The sequence below is a fragment of the Micromys minutus genome (genome assembly GCF_963924665.1).
Source record: "Micromys minutus genome assembly, chromosome: 14".
NCBI lineage: Eukaryota > Metazoa > Chordata > Mammalia > Rodentia > Muridae > Micromys > Micromys minutus.
In genome coordinates this window covers 8,491,545-8,506,810 of record NC_137983.1, presented here as the reverse complement: position 1 = coordinate 8,506,810, position 15,266 = coordinate 8,491,545, and the positions used below count along the sequence as shown (strand labels likewise).

Below are 15,266 nucleotides of genomic sequence, written 5' to 3'. Positions count from 1 at the left end.
CCTATAGCTTTATTTCAAATTTTTGGTTCTTAGTTTTATAGCTCAGTACTCAAGATATTCTTCCTAGTCTTTACCAGTGGTGGAATCATTTCATTTTTTTTTCACGTTCTTTGGGTAAAGGAGTGGGGTATGATATTCATCTCTTTTTGAAGAAATTAAGGCATTCTATAAGACATAAAATGTAGGTAGGTGAATGTAGCTTTATAATTTTTCCAAATCCATCTCTAATTATCAATTTGAATTTTCTGCCTATTTTTATGTCTTGTCCTCCTTGAGATCTTTCCCTGAGCCTGCAGAAAGTTGTTTATCAAAGTTACTTATTCTCATGGTAGTCCTTCTTAGCCCTTAGTAGCTCATCAACAACCTTAACTGGTTTATTAGTTTGTGTGGGGTTTCATGTCTCATACAAGCAAGGACTTGCATCCTAACTCCAGTTGGAGAAACTGCATCTTTGTATATTTGGGGGTAATGTTTTAATGGTGAAAATAATTGATGGCCTTTTATAAATATACGACTCACTGCTTAAGTGAGATAAGTAGATGACTCATATCTAACAGCACATAAATCTCAGACAACTCTGGCTTGCCATTTCATGAACCCCATTGTCCTCCAGTACACCCCACTGCCTCTCCTTGTGGCAGATTTGTAATTTTAACAATTCATCACAAGAAGAGCTGAAGTCAGAGTGAATAATATTGTATCATTGCTCTTCTTTCTCTTATTAACAGTTTTGTGTGTAATGCTGCATTCAAGATAGCATTTACCAACACAGGACAATATGGAAACTATTATGGAGTTTGCATCTGTCATACTTGTGTAAAAATAGAATTCATTTCTTCATATGAAAATGAGTTCCACCAGCTTTTGTTAGTCAATAATAAATTGCAATTTATGACAATGTAGTATCTGATAAGATTTGACAATGATTAGCCTAAATAGTATACAATTGCAATGCCACATTCTATTGAATGATGACTGATTAGGAGCAGATGTTGTCTGGTTGATTAATCCTTTTAACTAGTGATAGACATTTTTGTGCCTAATGAATGTTGAAATTAAAAATTTTCGCTCTTCTGAGTATCCAAGTCTTCCACTCTGTTCTTCCATACTTCGTTGATTTACATTACTTTCTGATGATGATATCTTGCCTATGAGCTAATTCTATTCTCTTTTCATGTAGGGTTTGATACCAGTATTTTGCCAATTTGCAAGGATTCACTTGGCTGGATGTTTAATAGACTTGATACAAACTATGACCTGCTACTGGACCAGTCAGAGCTCGGGAGCATTTACCTTGATAAGAATGAGAAGTGCACCAAGGCGTTCTTCAATTCTTGTGATACATACAAGGACAGTTTGATATCCAACAATGAATGGTGCTACTGCTTCCAGAGACAGCAAGGTAAAAAGATGAGGCTTCCACAATGGAATTAGTTGTCCTGCATTTCCAATTTTATCTTTTTACTCATAACAAAAAAATATTGGCACTGCAAAATGCTTCACTCATTTTAGTCCTTTTTCCAATTAGAATGCTTAATGAAAGAACAAATAGGCACTATATTGAACAAAATAATTGTGCTAAAGATACAAATAGTCTAAATAAGATGGAAAAATAGTAATTAATAATTTATATTAATGGATTTCATTACAATTCCTATTATGAACCAGCAAGCAGCACAGAGAGATATGAGAACATAGATATTAAAAGTAATCATTGAAATTAATTTACTATCTGCTTTGCCTACAGTGTAAAATAAATGGGGTTTTTATCACTATACTGTGGAGTTTTAATGTTCCATTTTGTGATCTTATTAAATGAGTTCCATGAACCAGGGCATTCACTGTGAAGTTATTTTTACTCATTTTATTTTCAAAATTACTTAGTCTTTCAATCTTTCCAAAGTAGTTTAGGTTGTTAAAAATTCACGAGTGAAAGAGTATTCTAAAACTCTGCAAGAAGTGAGACAACAGAAAAGGAAAGTGTCTTCTTTGCAAACCTTTTTAAATAAATTACACATTTTTAATTAAAATAGAATAATTTCACATTTTTGACCTTTTCAACTCTTCCCAATATTTCCAATGCCTCCAAGTCTAATTGGGATACAAATGTACTTGAAATTTTAGATTTTACTTCCAGAATTAATGTTATGTATTAAATAAACACAGGAAAAATCACCTAAACATGCTCACATTATGTTAAATATGTAGAAAACTAAGGAATCATTGTTATGAAAATGCTAATGGAATACTGGAAACAGGGTTCATATGGTTGAGCTATTACTGAAAGCAATTTCTAAATTTGATGAAAGCATAAAGAATGAACAGTGTATTAAAACTATGACAATTATTATTGTATCTCATATGAAATTATAAAAATTGCTTTGTTAACACCACTATGTACATTTATTAATAGTTCAAAAATTAGGAAGAATATAATTGCCTACACAAGGGTAAAAAGTGATTCAAATACAGGCTTAGCTCAGAGGAAGCCTTACCTACCTGTGAATCATTTTAAATAAAATGAATCTGAGAGAATAGAGAAGTTTGGAGATTATCAAAGAATCTAGGAGCAAGGAAAACATAATGCAAAATATTTTAATATTTAATAAAAAATCTATTTTTGATGAAAAACAAAAAGTGTAAAATTGAATTGCTAAATTAAATGTTTTAAGTTGCACACATTTATGAATACACATTATTGACTTAATTACATATAGGTCCTATGTAATGAGACACTTCCTCCCATGACATTTTTGTCATTGAGAGCAAGTACAATTTAAAGAGTAAGATAGTAAATTGGAACATATTATCATTAAAATGTGCTTTTTAATATTTTTCTGTACTTGAACATTTGCCATTTCAGTTTTGTTTGCCAGTTATGTCTTTGATGTTTATTAATGAACATTGAAAAATACACATACTTGAACATACATGCGTATTCTACACAGCTGAGTTCATTGAGCCTGAAGGCTTATGTTGGATATGATGGTCCAAAAGTGGGAAAGGAATATTTCATACTGAATAAATGTATTTTGAATTTATATTAGTAAACATTTTGTTTGAAAGATAAATATTGTAAAAGCACCGTGAAACATGGCTAGGACATCAGGTACACATAAGAACAAATCTCTATATTTCTGGAGTGAAAATAATAGAAATTCCCTTCTCCTTTACAGCACATTAAAGAATTAATTTAATACAATTGGAAAGTTTGGCTAATGCCATAGCAGTAAATTAATGAAACAAAAATTGTTATGGGATATATTAATATATCTTGATGCATATTATTTATTTTAAGGAAAAGTTAAGTTGCATCATTTTAAAGATGAACTACAATCAAGTAGGTACATAGCATCTAAAACAAATTACTTTTTTCACTTTTAATTTTTTAATAGAATATTTATGGCTTAACATACTGACATAGAACATATACAGCTTGTACACAATATTTTCTCTTTTTTTTACTATGCTATTTAATAATTGAACTACTTTGCAATTGGCATAGTAAATAATTTTAAATTACCTGGATTGTATTGTGTATTTCCCCTTGTTCCTGAGAGCATGCAGTGAAGAAAAATAAGAATTATTTTGATTTTTGAGTGTTCTTTGATAGTGATAATACTTTCCTGTCTCTACCTATCTCAAAGGCAAAAATTGTTCATTTTTTTTGGAGACATTTTCTTAAACTTTGGATGAGTACTTTCACATTAAATTTTGATAATACATATCACATTATACCTATACAACACATGATATATACTTACAAATTGGCTTTAGTACACTAGGTTTTGAAACATGACTTATAAAAAATGTATATTAAATTTTTGTTTTAAAATTACTTAGGTAAATGTAGCCTTTTTGGAAACTAGAAATACCAAGATGTGACAGCAACATTTTATCATAACATAATGGATAAATGCTTAATCTTAATAGGGGAAAGTAGTATCTTTTTCATAGAATGTTTTATAATGAAAAAACATCTTTCTATTATTTTATAACCTGTCTAAATGGAGAAGAAAATAGGTAAATTCTTTTGTCAGCAATCAGCTGGACTTACATGGAAGACCTTTTAAATGTCAAAAAGGAAGTATATTCCATCATCCATAACTATGTTATTTTCAATTTTCCTCTAATTTTGGCCATTCCAAGGAATATCAGGAAGAACTACCATAGCTAGAATTTGCTAACTTATTATACTCTGTTGTGTGTCCATAAGTAGATATTTTGGTGCATGTCTGTCATGATATATCCACACATATGTATCCACAATAAAACCATGACAACAGATGGATAGCATGAGTCTTACCATGATGAGAAGCTTACTTGATGTAAGAAGGTTACCTTACATCATCTTTGAAGTACTGTATCTGATGTCCTTGCAGACCCACCTTGCCACACTGAGCTCAGCAACATTCAGAAACGACAGGGAATAAAGAAGCTCCTAGGTGAGTCACAGCTCATTCTTCTGTAAGTTTTATTGCTTATAATGAATAACCCCAGGGAAACACAAACGTAAAATCAATACTAATCCAACAAAGACAGACTGCATAAAATTTTATCAGCAAAATTTATGAACTTTTGGAAAAGCCATTGAACTTACTTTTATTACCTCACCAATTGAAGAATATAATGTCTGTTTTACTGCTCTAATATCACGTCCATATTTTGAAAGATTTTAAGTACAAAATAGATTTAAGCAATACTAAGTTTAAGAATCAGTGAAAGTGTATATTTGTGCATTAAACATTTAAGAATTGATGTGGCTACCTATATGAAATTTAATCAACTAATTGCATACATGAATGAAAGTATTCCAACAAAAAGTATGAGCAGAATTTTTGTGGTTTTTCATTAGTAAGTTTTTTTTGTTTTTGTTTGTTAGTTTTTATTTGTTTGTACAGAATAGCAGTTATTCAGGGTATGGGGAGGAGTTAAAAGAGTAGAAGAGGCACAGAGAGAGAGAGAGAGAGAGAGAGAGAGAGAGAGAGAGAGAGAGAGAGAGAGAGAGAGAAGAAGAAGAAGAAGAAGAAGAAGAAGAAGAAGAAGAAGAAGAAGAAGAAGAAGAAGAAGAAGAAGAAGAAGAAGAAGAAGAAAAAGAAGAAGAAGAAGAAGAAGAAGAAGAGTAGACTAGCAGAGATCAGCCATGAGCACCTGGAGATAGATAAATTTCATAAATTATAGTACATATTTCATATAGTACATGCCACATATCAATATTTCATTATTAATATCATATTCATCAAGATCATTATTTTATTATATTTCCTATTAATTTTATATACATATCACGATTTTATGTATTTATCATTGTATACATTATATTCCCAACATATTTTCTATTCTTTTCTGTCCTCCATTCTACTTCTCCTCTTCCCAGATCTACTTTTCCTCTTTTTCTCATTAAAAAAAAGAGCAGGTTTCCCAGTGATGTCAACCTAATATGGCATAACAAATTACAAAATCTCTAGGCACAATCCCTCCTATGAAGGCTGGACAAGTAATCAAATATAGAAGAAAAGATCCCAAGTGTATTCAAAAGAGTCAGAGATGTGCTCCATTCCCACTCGTAGGAATCCTACAAGAACACCAAGCTATATAACTGAAATGTATACTCAGAGAACCTAGTTCGAACTTGTACAAAGTCCTTGATGTCACTTGAGTATCTGGTGGCTTTTATGAGCCCTGCTTAGTTGATTCTGTGGGTCATATTATCATGGTTTCTTCCCCTCTGGCTCCTGCAATACTTTCTCCCAGCTTTTCTGCACAGTTCCCCTGGCTCTGCCTAGTGTTTGGCTATGGGTCTCCCACTTATTCCCATCAGTTGCTGGATGATGGCTCTCTGATGACAGTTTGGCCCACAACCATTTTTAAATATAGCAGAATGTCACTAGAGAGCATTTCATTGACATCTTTTCCTACTTATGTTTCTATCTTGGATCTCTGGACTGTCCAGCATTTGATTCATGGCCATCCAGGCTAGGCCACGTGTGAACTAACTCTCATGGTATTGGTCAAGTTGGAACAGGAATTGGCATTGGTTGGCCACTCCCACAAGTCCCTTGCCACCATTACCCCAGCACATCAAGCAGACAGGGCAAATTGATTGAAGGTCAAAGGTTTTGTGACTGGATTATGTCCCTGATCTAATGCTACTGCTGGGATACAGAAGATTTCTGGTTGGGGTTACATATCCTTATGAGGAAATGTCCCTAAGGTCAATCTAGTAGATTCTAGGGAGTTTTCAATGCGTGAGGTTCTACAAAAGGCTCTCAAATTTCACTTGTCTTTCCAAGTACTTTATGTCACAATTCAGTAATTTTATTTTTCATTTTATATGAAAATATTTTTTGATTTATTTTTGGATATTTTATGTATTTACATTTCAAATGTCATCCCCTTTCCAGATGCCCCTGTCCCATTTCTTCTCCCCTGCTTTTCCTTCAGTCTTTGTTCTACTCCTTGTCTCTGTATTTCCTAACTAAACATTCATCAATACATATATACTGTGTACTGTGTTAAGTTCTAAAAATAGGAGTAGCTGGGACCCTTATCCTAGCTGCCCAGAAGTCAGTATTCTTCTAGCAACCCTCAGATAAAGATGCAGAACTCAGCTCCTCCAGCACCATGCCAGACTGGATGCCACCATGTTCCTGCCTTGATGATAATGGACCTCTGATCTTGGCCTCCCAGGTCTACCCTCACTTGTGCCCCCCACCCCAATGAAAATAAAATAATAACAAAAACAAAGAGAGAAAAACTGTAAAAGTAGCTATTTTCCCAGCATTCATTAGCTAAAGCTTCAGTTTAAGGGGTATGGTTTATATAACAGTGAGAACCATGTGAAGCTAACTATTTTCAGAGAAGATATAGCAGAAGTGTGGGTGCTTCCCTCATTACATATTGTTAACACACTTCTGCAATATCTTCTCTTAAAATATTTAACCATTCTTTGTTTTCACTGTTATGTAAACCATATACCAAAACTGAAACTCTATTTAACAAATGCTGGAAAATTAGCTAATCTTATTTGTAGAGCCTAACACAGTACACAGAATGTAGGCAATGATGAATGTTTAGTTCTTTAAAAGTTTACTTATTTAAATAAAAGGTCTTGACAAACATTCCAATATAACATAAATCTAGATAATCAGTTGTTTTCTTTTTTTTTCTTCTGCTTATTTTTTTATATGAACAGAATCATCATGGTGTTTTGGTTAAGGCGTATCTAATATATATAGAAAATATGAACATTATATTCTGTATACAACTGTACAATAATTTTACATCCTCAAAATTTTGGTTGGTTGTTTGTTTTTTTTACAGACTTAAGCCCATTGGATAAAAAATTGTAGTATTTAAATATTTAAATTATTATTTTTAATAAATATGTTAAAATCAGTTTGTATGGCAGGACAGTTAGAAGGGAACTCTAGTAATTAGAGTAGCTGCACTGCACTGCAGATATGAATGCAAACTGATCTGCACATTGAGATACATGACTCTTGACCCTGATGTAGAAGCTGGCCAAAGTATCTATGTATCATGATTGTACCCTCATCAGAAAAATATAGAATATCTGGTTCTATTAAATAGACTTTCTTATATTAAAGAAGAGTAAGGAAAGTCTTCCAATTAAACATGCTGATTAAAAATGATTTTTAAAATAAGTTCAAATAAGGAAAGAATAGATTTTCGTATGAGTGGACCTTGATCAACTGTAAACTATTTATTCAAATATAATCCTTTCCTCGTGGTATTATGTAAAATTTTGGGTTGCAGAAACATACTCATGGACTGGTATATCATTTGCACTTATGGTTTATATTATTACAAGCACTGGTCACAGTTTAAGAAGAAAATTTCCCCACTACTTATTATGACCATCAGTTTTTTATGTAAAACATTTCATGACAAATCACTTATCTGCCTGAAAGATGAGCCCTGGGCTAAGGATTCTTTAACAATATAAAAAATGTACTAATTTAAAATAAAGAGTAGAGCAGAGACTAAAGGAAAGGCCATCCGGAGACTGCCTCACCTCAGGATCCATCCCATATGCAGCCACAAACTCAGTCACTATTGCTGATGCCAGTAGTGCTTGCTGACAGGATCCTGATATAGATGTCTCCTGAGAGGCTCTACCAGAGCCTTATTGACACAGATGAGAATGGTTACAGCTATCCATGGGACTGAGCATGAGGAACCCAAAGGAGGAGTTAGAGAAAGGACTGAAGAAGCTGAAGGGGTTGGCATCCTCATAGGAAGAACAACAATATCAACTAACCAGACCCCCAAGAGCTCCAAGGGACTAAACCACCAACCCAAGTATACACATGGTGGGGGTGAGGTGGGGACTCATGACTCCAGGTGTGTATTTAGCAGAGAATAGCATTGGTTGGCATCAATAGAAAGAGAATCCCTTGGTATTCTGAAGGCTCATTTTCCCACTGTCTTAGAATGCCAGGGTGTTGAGTTGGGAGTGGATGCATGTTAAGGAGAACATTCTCATAGAAGAAACTGTGTGTGTGTGTGGGGGGGTGATGGGACAGAAGGGAACCAGAAAAGGGGATAATGTTTAAAATGTAAATACATAAAGTGTATCATAAAATATGTAATAATTAAAGAAAACAATATATAGCAATACAAAAAGAGAAATTCACACACACACGCATACACACACACACACACACACACACACACACACACACACACAAATGTATAGGAAGACCTTTGCAATGTGAGTCATATTTAAACTTTATTTTCTTGAAAATAAAAGGTGGTGTAAAAGAAGGAGTTCAGCTGACATAAGCAAAGTAACAAACGATATTGTAAATAAATGGTTTGATATGGAATAATTTTGTAATATATAAATACAAATTTTGGAAAATGAAACAAAATTGTTAATAATGAGACTGGTGAAAGTCTTGTTGTTGTGGTAAATGTTCTTAAGTATTTAATATAAGCATAGAGACAGGTTTTGATTATTGAGGACATTAATATGTAATGATTGCCTAATAAATATAGCTTATTAATAAATTACTTTTGTACTTGGGTGTGTAACCATGCATTTCACAGGGCAGTACATCCCACTCTGTGATGAAGATGGATTCTACAAGCCAACACAGTGCCATGGCAGTGTAGGGCAGTGCTGGTGTGTTGACAGATATGGAAATGAAGTCGTGGGATCAAGAATAAACGGTGTTGCAGAATGTGGTAAGAGAAATTTCATACAATTTTCTAACCTACAAGTATGATAAAGGCTCATAAACATGTTTAAGCATTTAATAGAGGCAAGTATTATTATGATTATAAAATATGTATAATATTACGAATGTTGGGGGTGAAAAGAAGACATAGCTTTTGCATATTTTAAGTTGTATGGTAGTAAGAAAATGTATGATACAGACACATTTGAAATTTTAGAGACTAATAATTAAAAGCTGAATTCCAGTTCCTACTTCAACTCAAAATGTCTGTCAGAACCAGACATGCTCATTAATGAGATGCTATACAAGATATGTTTATACCCTAATAAAAATAAATTTGAACTCTTCATTTCAGTAGACTAAAACGCTACTGCTTTGCTAATGTTTAACTATAAAAAATTATATATTGTCAGTTATAGTTGTTCTAATACTCCGTGAGCATGCATCTTATGTGTCTTTGTAAAAAACTGTATAAGAAATTAGTATCATATGTGTTTTAAAGTTGTCAATTTACATCAAAAATGTTTTCCAGAAATTAAGATTCAAATAATGTTTATATTACACAAATAAATATCTATTAAAATATAAATCTATGAAAACTTAATAATAGTAACCCCAAAACTCCAATGATGGGTCCATCCCCATGAGGGTATTAAGTTAAAACATTTGTTTCCTAAATATGAAGCTATTCAGAACCTTATGGAGTTTTTGAATGTGGAGTCTAGTGGGTGCTATAGTTTTGAGGTCATCTCAGTTTGGTGTGGATTTCTCCTTTCTGGATTGCAATGTAAGATGCACCTGCCATAAATTCAAAATCTTTTTTGCATTTTCTGGCTGTTCTTTTCACCCAGTCACCACGTTCCCCTGATATAATGGACCATACAGTTTAAACTTTAGCCTCAATTAAACCTTTCCAAATTTCCTTATGTTTGCCAGGTACTTGGACACTGATAAGAGAGAAGTAATTACTTAAAACAATTCCATAAAGTAGATCTAATGGGTATTCTTTTCACCAATATCAATAATCATGATGAAAATTAAGTACTTAATGGTGACATGTCTCTTTTATGTAATTTATAAGCTAACGAACAACGATTACTTAAGAAGTAAATAGCAATCAATAACAAATAATCTTACAGAATTTTTCTTTTCTGCTTTACTGTTTTTTTTTTTTAATTCTATAACATTTTTATAGCCTGAATTTTGGGTTGGGATATGGCCTACATCACCAAAGCAGGCACAAGGGTTTAATCCTTAATCTGACACAGTTTTGAAAACTAGAGAACATGCCTTTCTAATGTCTGTCTTAAAGTCCTGCAAATTCAGTAGCTTCATCTACTAGTAATATCAGTAATAGATAAATCATTTTAATTTTATGCTCTTGATAAAAATTATATGCACAATAATTCAATAAGTGAGTCATATTATTTTGTACAACTTACTGCTGGGTTTTCCTATAGTGGTTCAACTATAATATAGCTGAATATGGAATTTAAGAACTTTATTCTTTATGTAAAATTGTAATTTTGGTATGTTGTTAAAGCAACCAATTTGCAACCACCTAAATATATTACTAGGATTCATAAGAATTAAAAATAAAAATACCGTATAATTTGAGGACTTAATATTTATTTCATTTTTATTAAGAGGTACAAATTTTAATCTCAAAATTTTAGTGGTTACTTATGTTAATGTGAATATTACTTTTCTGTTGCTCTAATAACAGACAAAAATGAATCCATTAAGATCATGGCTTAACAAATGCAAGTTTGTTGTCATTCAGTTCTGTCTAGCGCATTGCGAAACATCTCACTAAACTATACATCATTAGTTAAGCAACCTATTGCTATTTCTAGACAGTGTCTAGAAAAATTAATGTCATTGCCTGCTTTATCTTCTAGAGTTTTATCATGTTCTTTGGATCATGAACCCTTCCTTTCACATTCAATAAACAACCTTTGCAACTGTTTAGACTTTCTTCTACATTACACATTCCTAGGAAGATTTCATTGATTAAAGGGAACAAAATAATAGTGGAATTGTCCTCCCCCAAAACTAGTCAGTCTTAGTGTCACAGTCTGAATGGTTATAAAATTAACTTTTAGTATCAAGCACTGTATATATTTGATTCTAAAATTTAAGAAGTATAGATTTGATGAGACAATTGTTTCACCTTATATGCTTATAGGCATAATTTTAAGTTATATATAAGATTCATAGTCTGATATGATATTCTACAAAACTTGAGCTAAGTTCAAATTTACTAAACTAGAAATATTATGCAGCACAGTGCTCTGAGCATACACATTTTAACAAGTGAGGGTTTTAGCACAAAACAAGCTTCCCAAGAATGGATTTTCACCTTATCTTGACTGAGAAAGTACCAAACACAAATTTATTAATCTTTTCCATGTTTTATTATTTTATATAACTCAGAATTATTTTACTGTGCACTTCAGTAAATATGGTGCTTGCTTTTGTAGCTATAGACTTTGAGATATCTGGAGATTTTGCAAGTGGAGATTTTCGTGAATGGACTGATGATGAAGGTGAAGAAGATGACCTTATGAATGATAAAGATGATATTGAAGATGATGATGAAGATGAAGGGGATGATGATGATGATGGGGATGACCATGATGGATATATTTGATCAATGACAACTAATGTCAATAAATTCTACATTTTTAATATTTACAAAATAATAACATATTGCAAATTTCCTTATTATCCCTAAACAAAGTGATTCTAAACCCGACATAAATTTTGTATAATGGTTTCCAATATTGAAGCTAAAATAATAGAAATTTATGTTTAAATTAGTATTGTTTAATTTCAGTTTTTATATGCCTTAGAAAAAAAGAAAACATATATGGGTTGCAGCCTGAATATAGAAAGTTGTAACGATTACTATAACAAAAAATTCATAAGAAAATACTAAGAAATGGATCAACAGAAAAAGTAACAATGAATATGTGCTTGGGATTAGGTATGTTGCTTTTACAACAGATTTTATAAGTTAAATTTATAGTAGCTTACTAATGACATGAACTACAATAATTTCATCAATTACTTCATAATGTTGATTTCAATTCAAATTTGGCATCTTCCCAAAATTTATGGTTGGTATATTAAGAAAAAATATGATTTATGATAACATAGAGTGGCAATCCTCTTAATTATGAATTTACTCTGGGTATAATTAGATATTATATGTGATGCAAAGTATGAAAAACTTTGGATTCTGAAAGATAAAATCTTACTCTTTCTTCTTACTTTTTAAATTAAATGGCATTGATTATCATATGGAATTTAAAACTATTACTAGACAGCCTCATGTCTAGATTTTTTTCTCTTTCTAACTAATAATGCTGTATAGAATTTCAATTAGAAAGGGAAAAAAAACTCATTTCAACCACTTTTTAAATAAAATATATTTTATTTACCTCAAAATTAATTTTGAAAATATGAACTCTTTGTTTTCATTTACTATGAAATTAGAATCATGTCATTTTTGTTAGTGGTAATGAAATTAGAGACAATGTTGTATGATGCTTTGAAAAAAATAGAAATAGAAAGGGTTAGCATGTATACCAGTATAGAAGACTAGGCAATGTGTGAGCACACATAATAAACAAATTATCGCTATAAAAATCCTGCCGGAATGAAGAAAGGTGGAATATGTTTCTTTCTTTTTTTCTATTGTTACATAATCCCATGTGGACTTGTTTATAATTATTGTGAAGAATAGCATTTAAGATTAACTGTAACAAAAGTTACTTTGTTCACTATACATCAGTTAGCATGTTAATTAATTGTGTAGACATTTTGACATACTACCATCTTCGGGTATATCAGACCAATAGTTCTGTGCACATAATGGAAGTGGAGAAACCAGTTGAAGTTTACACATTGGTATCTTTCACTTCAACAGTGAATTTAAAGATTTCCTGGAATATTATTCGTAAGAACACAAATTTGGTGAAATCTTGCCATTTAATTTATATACACAAAATGAAAAATTTAATGTTGAACTTACATAATATTTAAGCTACAATGCATTTACTTTTTTAAAATGTTGATGTATAGTTTACAACATAAAGAATCTTGTAACCAAAGTAAACAGTTCTTTAATAATTTTCTGGGGTGTATAAAAGAGCATGAAGAGTTTTTAAATTTGTTCCTTAATTCTGCAAAATAACATGCCACTAAAAGCCAAGAAAACTTTTTGAATTTACTTTTACAGTTTGTAAATCTGAGTTGTTAGTGTCTTGAGTATAGTAAGATTATCTTTGTTGCTTTGTTTTAATCTGTTTGTCCAAATATTGCAAAATAAATGCTTTTATTTCCAAATGAAGAGCATTTTAAATTTTATTTGGGTCACATATGTCTTAAAATGCTGAACTAGGTTTCTTTTCTTCTTATTTTTATTGGATATTCTCTGTATTTTACATTCAGATGTTATCCCCTTCCCCCAAGTCCATTCGCCCATCGCTTTAACTAGGTTTCTGCAGTAAACATGTAAATGAGGAATGGTTGAATACCATTGCCTATTGAGCAAATGTTCCTGAGTCATAAAAACTGTACTCAAGAGTGTCACAAAAGCATATAGAGCACATTACATACAGATATTTAACTTCATACCATGATCTTATAATTAAGTTTTTTTAGTATCAGCATTAAGGCTTCCAGGAAAGCAGCTAATATAATTGCGAATTCAAATATGAAAACAGTGCAATATTTAGTATATAGCTTAAGAATATAGAATTTACTAATGACTAAAAGTCTTTATGTTTTATTTCTAGAGCAACAAATGTGACAACCTGAACAAACTTTATATACATTATTTGCATATATATATATATATATATATATATATATATATATATATATATATATATATATTAATGTACATGTTAAAAGTTTTATTTATGGAAGATAATAAGGTTTTGACCAACATGCAATTCACTTTACCACTGTTAACTCAGTACAATAAATACCTGGACAATTTTCCCAAGAGTAATGTTTATATTAAAAAACTATTGTAGTAGTGCAAATTTATCAGTGAACAAAATAATCATGTAGATGAAATTCTAAGTATGATAGTTGTGATAGTTGGTAGTTGGATAACATACATATAATTTATGCCATAAAATTATTCTACTATAATTTATCAACAATTTTATTTTACAGATTTAAGTGAAGAATAAATTTTGAACTTCAATAAAATTCTTCCATTCTGATTCATAGGATTGAGGAATCATCTTTAGCTAGAGGATAAAATTAACCTAATGTTTTATTGTGCTATAAGATGAATTCTGATTCATGAGCAAGAAAGCAAAATAAGAGAATATTTTAATCTCCATTTTGTGATATCAATTTCAAAACACATCAGATCAAGAAAACATGTGACACTTTTAATTGCAACCAGTTATATATTAAGCATTTAAGAAACGGATATAAAGTATTCAAAGATAATGTTCAAAGTTCCTGGTACATCACAAACCTACAAATAAGCAAATAGTGGGTATAATAAGTGCTTTTGTGTGTGTGCATATATGTGTGTGTGTGTGTGTGTGTGTGTGTGTGTGTGTGTGTGTGTGATCATGATATGTCAGGATATAGTCTAGAGGATAAAATTTCCTGAGATATTGAGATATCTGCCATTCATTTCATAAAATCAATTCCATTCATTACAAAAATATCATGGCCAATTAATGAAAGATACTAAGAAACTTGTTTTCTGCATTCATTTCACAGAGTTTCACATGAAGCTGAAGAAAATATTAAACACAGTTCAAGAGTGTTGATTCATTTGTTCTTCTTGTAGTGTAATCAGAGGAAGCAGTTTTTGACACTTGATTATATTAACTCATACTATGTAACGAATATTTTGATGACTTGTTTCCTATAAAATTAATACTTCCTCAGCTGTATTAAATTAATATGGTGCTATAAAGATCACTTTCTAAGATGGTTCATATTCATGGGAAAAAATAAACCTAAAACAAATCAGAGCATGCGTGTTCAAAGTGCTGAGAATTAGCAACTTGAGTGCAT

The 15,266-nt window shown here is 31.4% G+C and overlaps 1 protein-coding gene across 2 annotated transcripts in view; it reads left to right on the top strand.

The window, feature by feature from the left end:
- SPOCK3 (SPARC (osteonectin), cwcv and kazal like domains proteoglycan 3) overlaps positions 1-13,466 on the top strand; it is a 421,151-nt gene extending 407,685 nt beyond the window's left edge. For both annotated transcript variants that reach the window (XM_080928625.1, XM_080928626.1), the window contains 4 exons: positions 1,181-1,402; positions 4,383-4,445; positions 9,076-9,213; positions 11,690-13,466. In XM_080928625.1, coding sequence (XP_080784751.1) covers positions 1,181-1,402; positions 4,383-4,445; positions 9,076-9,213; positions 11,690-11,859 — 593 coding nt within the window. In that variant the 3' untranslated portion in view covers positions 11,860-13,466. The remainder of the gene's footprint in view (positions 1-1,180; positions 1,403-4,382; positions 4,446-9,075; positions 9,214-11,689) is intronic.
- Positions 13,467-15,266: the final 1,800 nt, after the last annotated feature.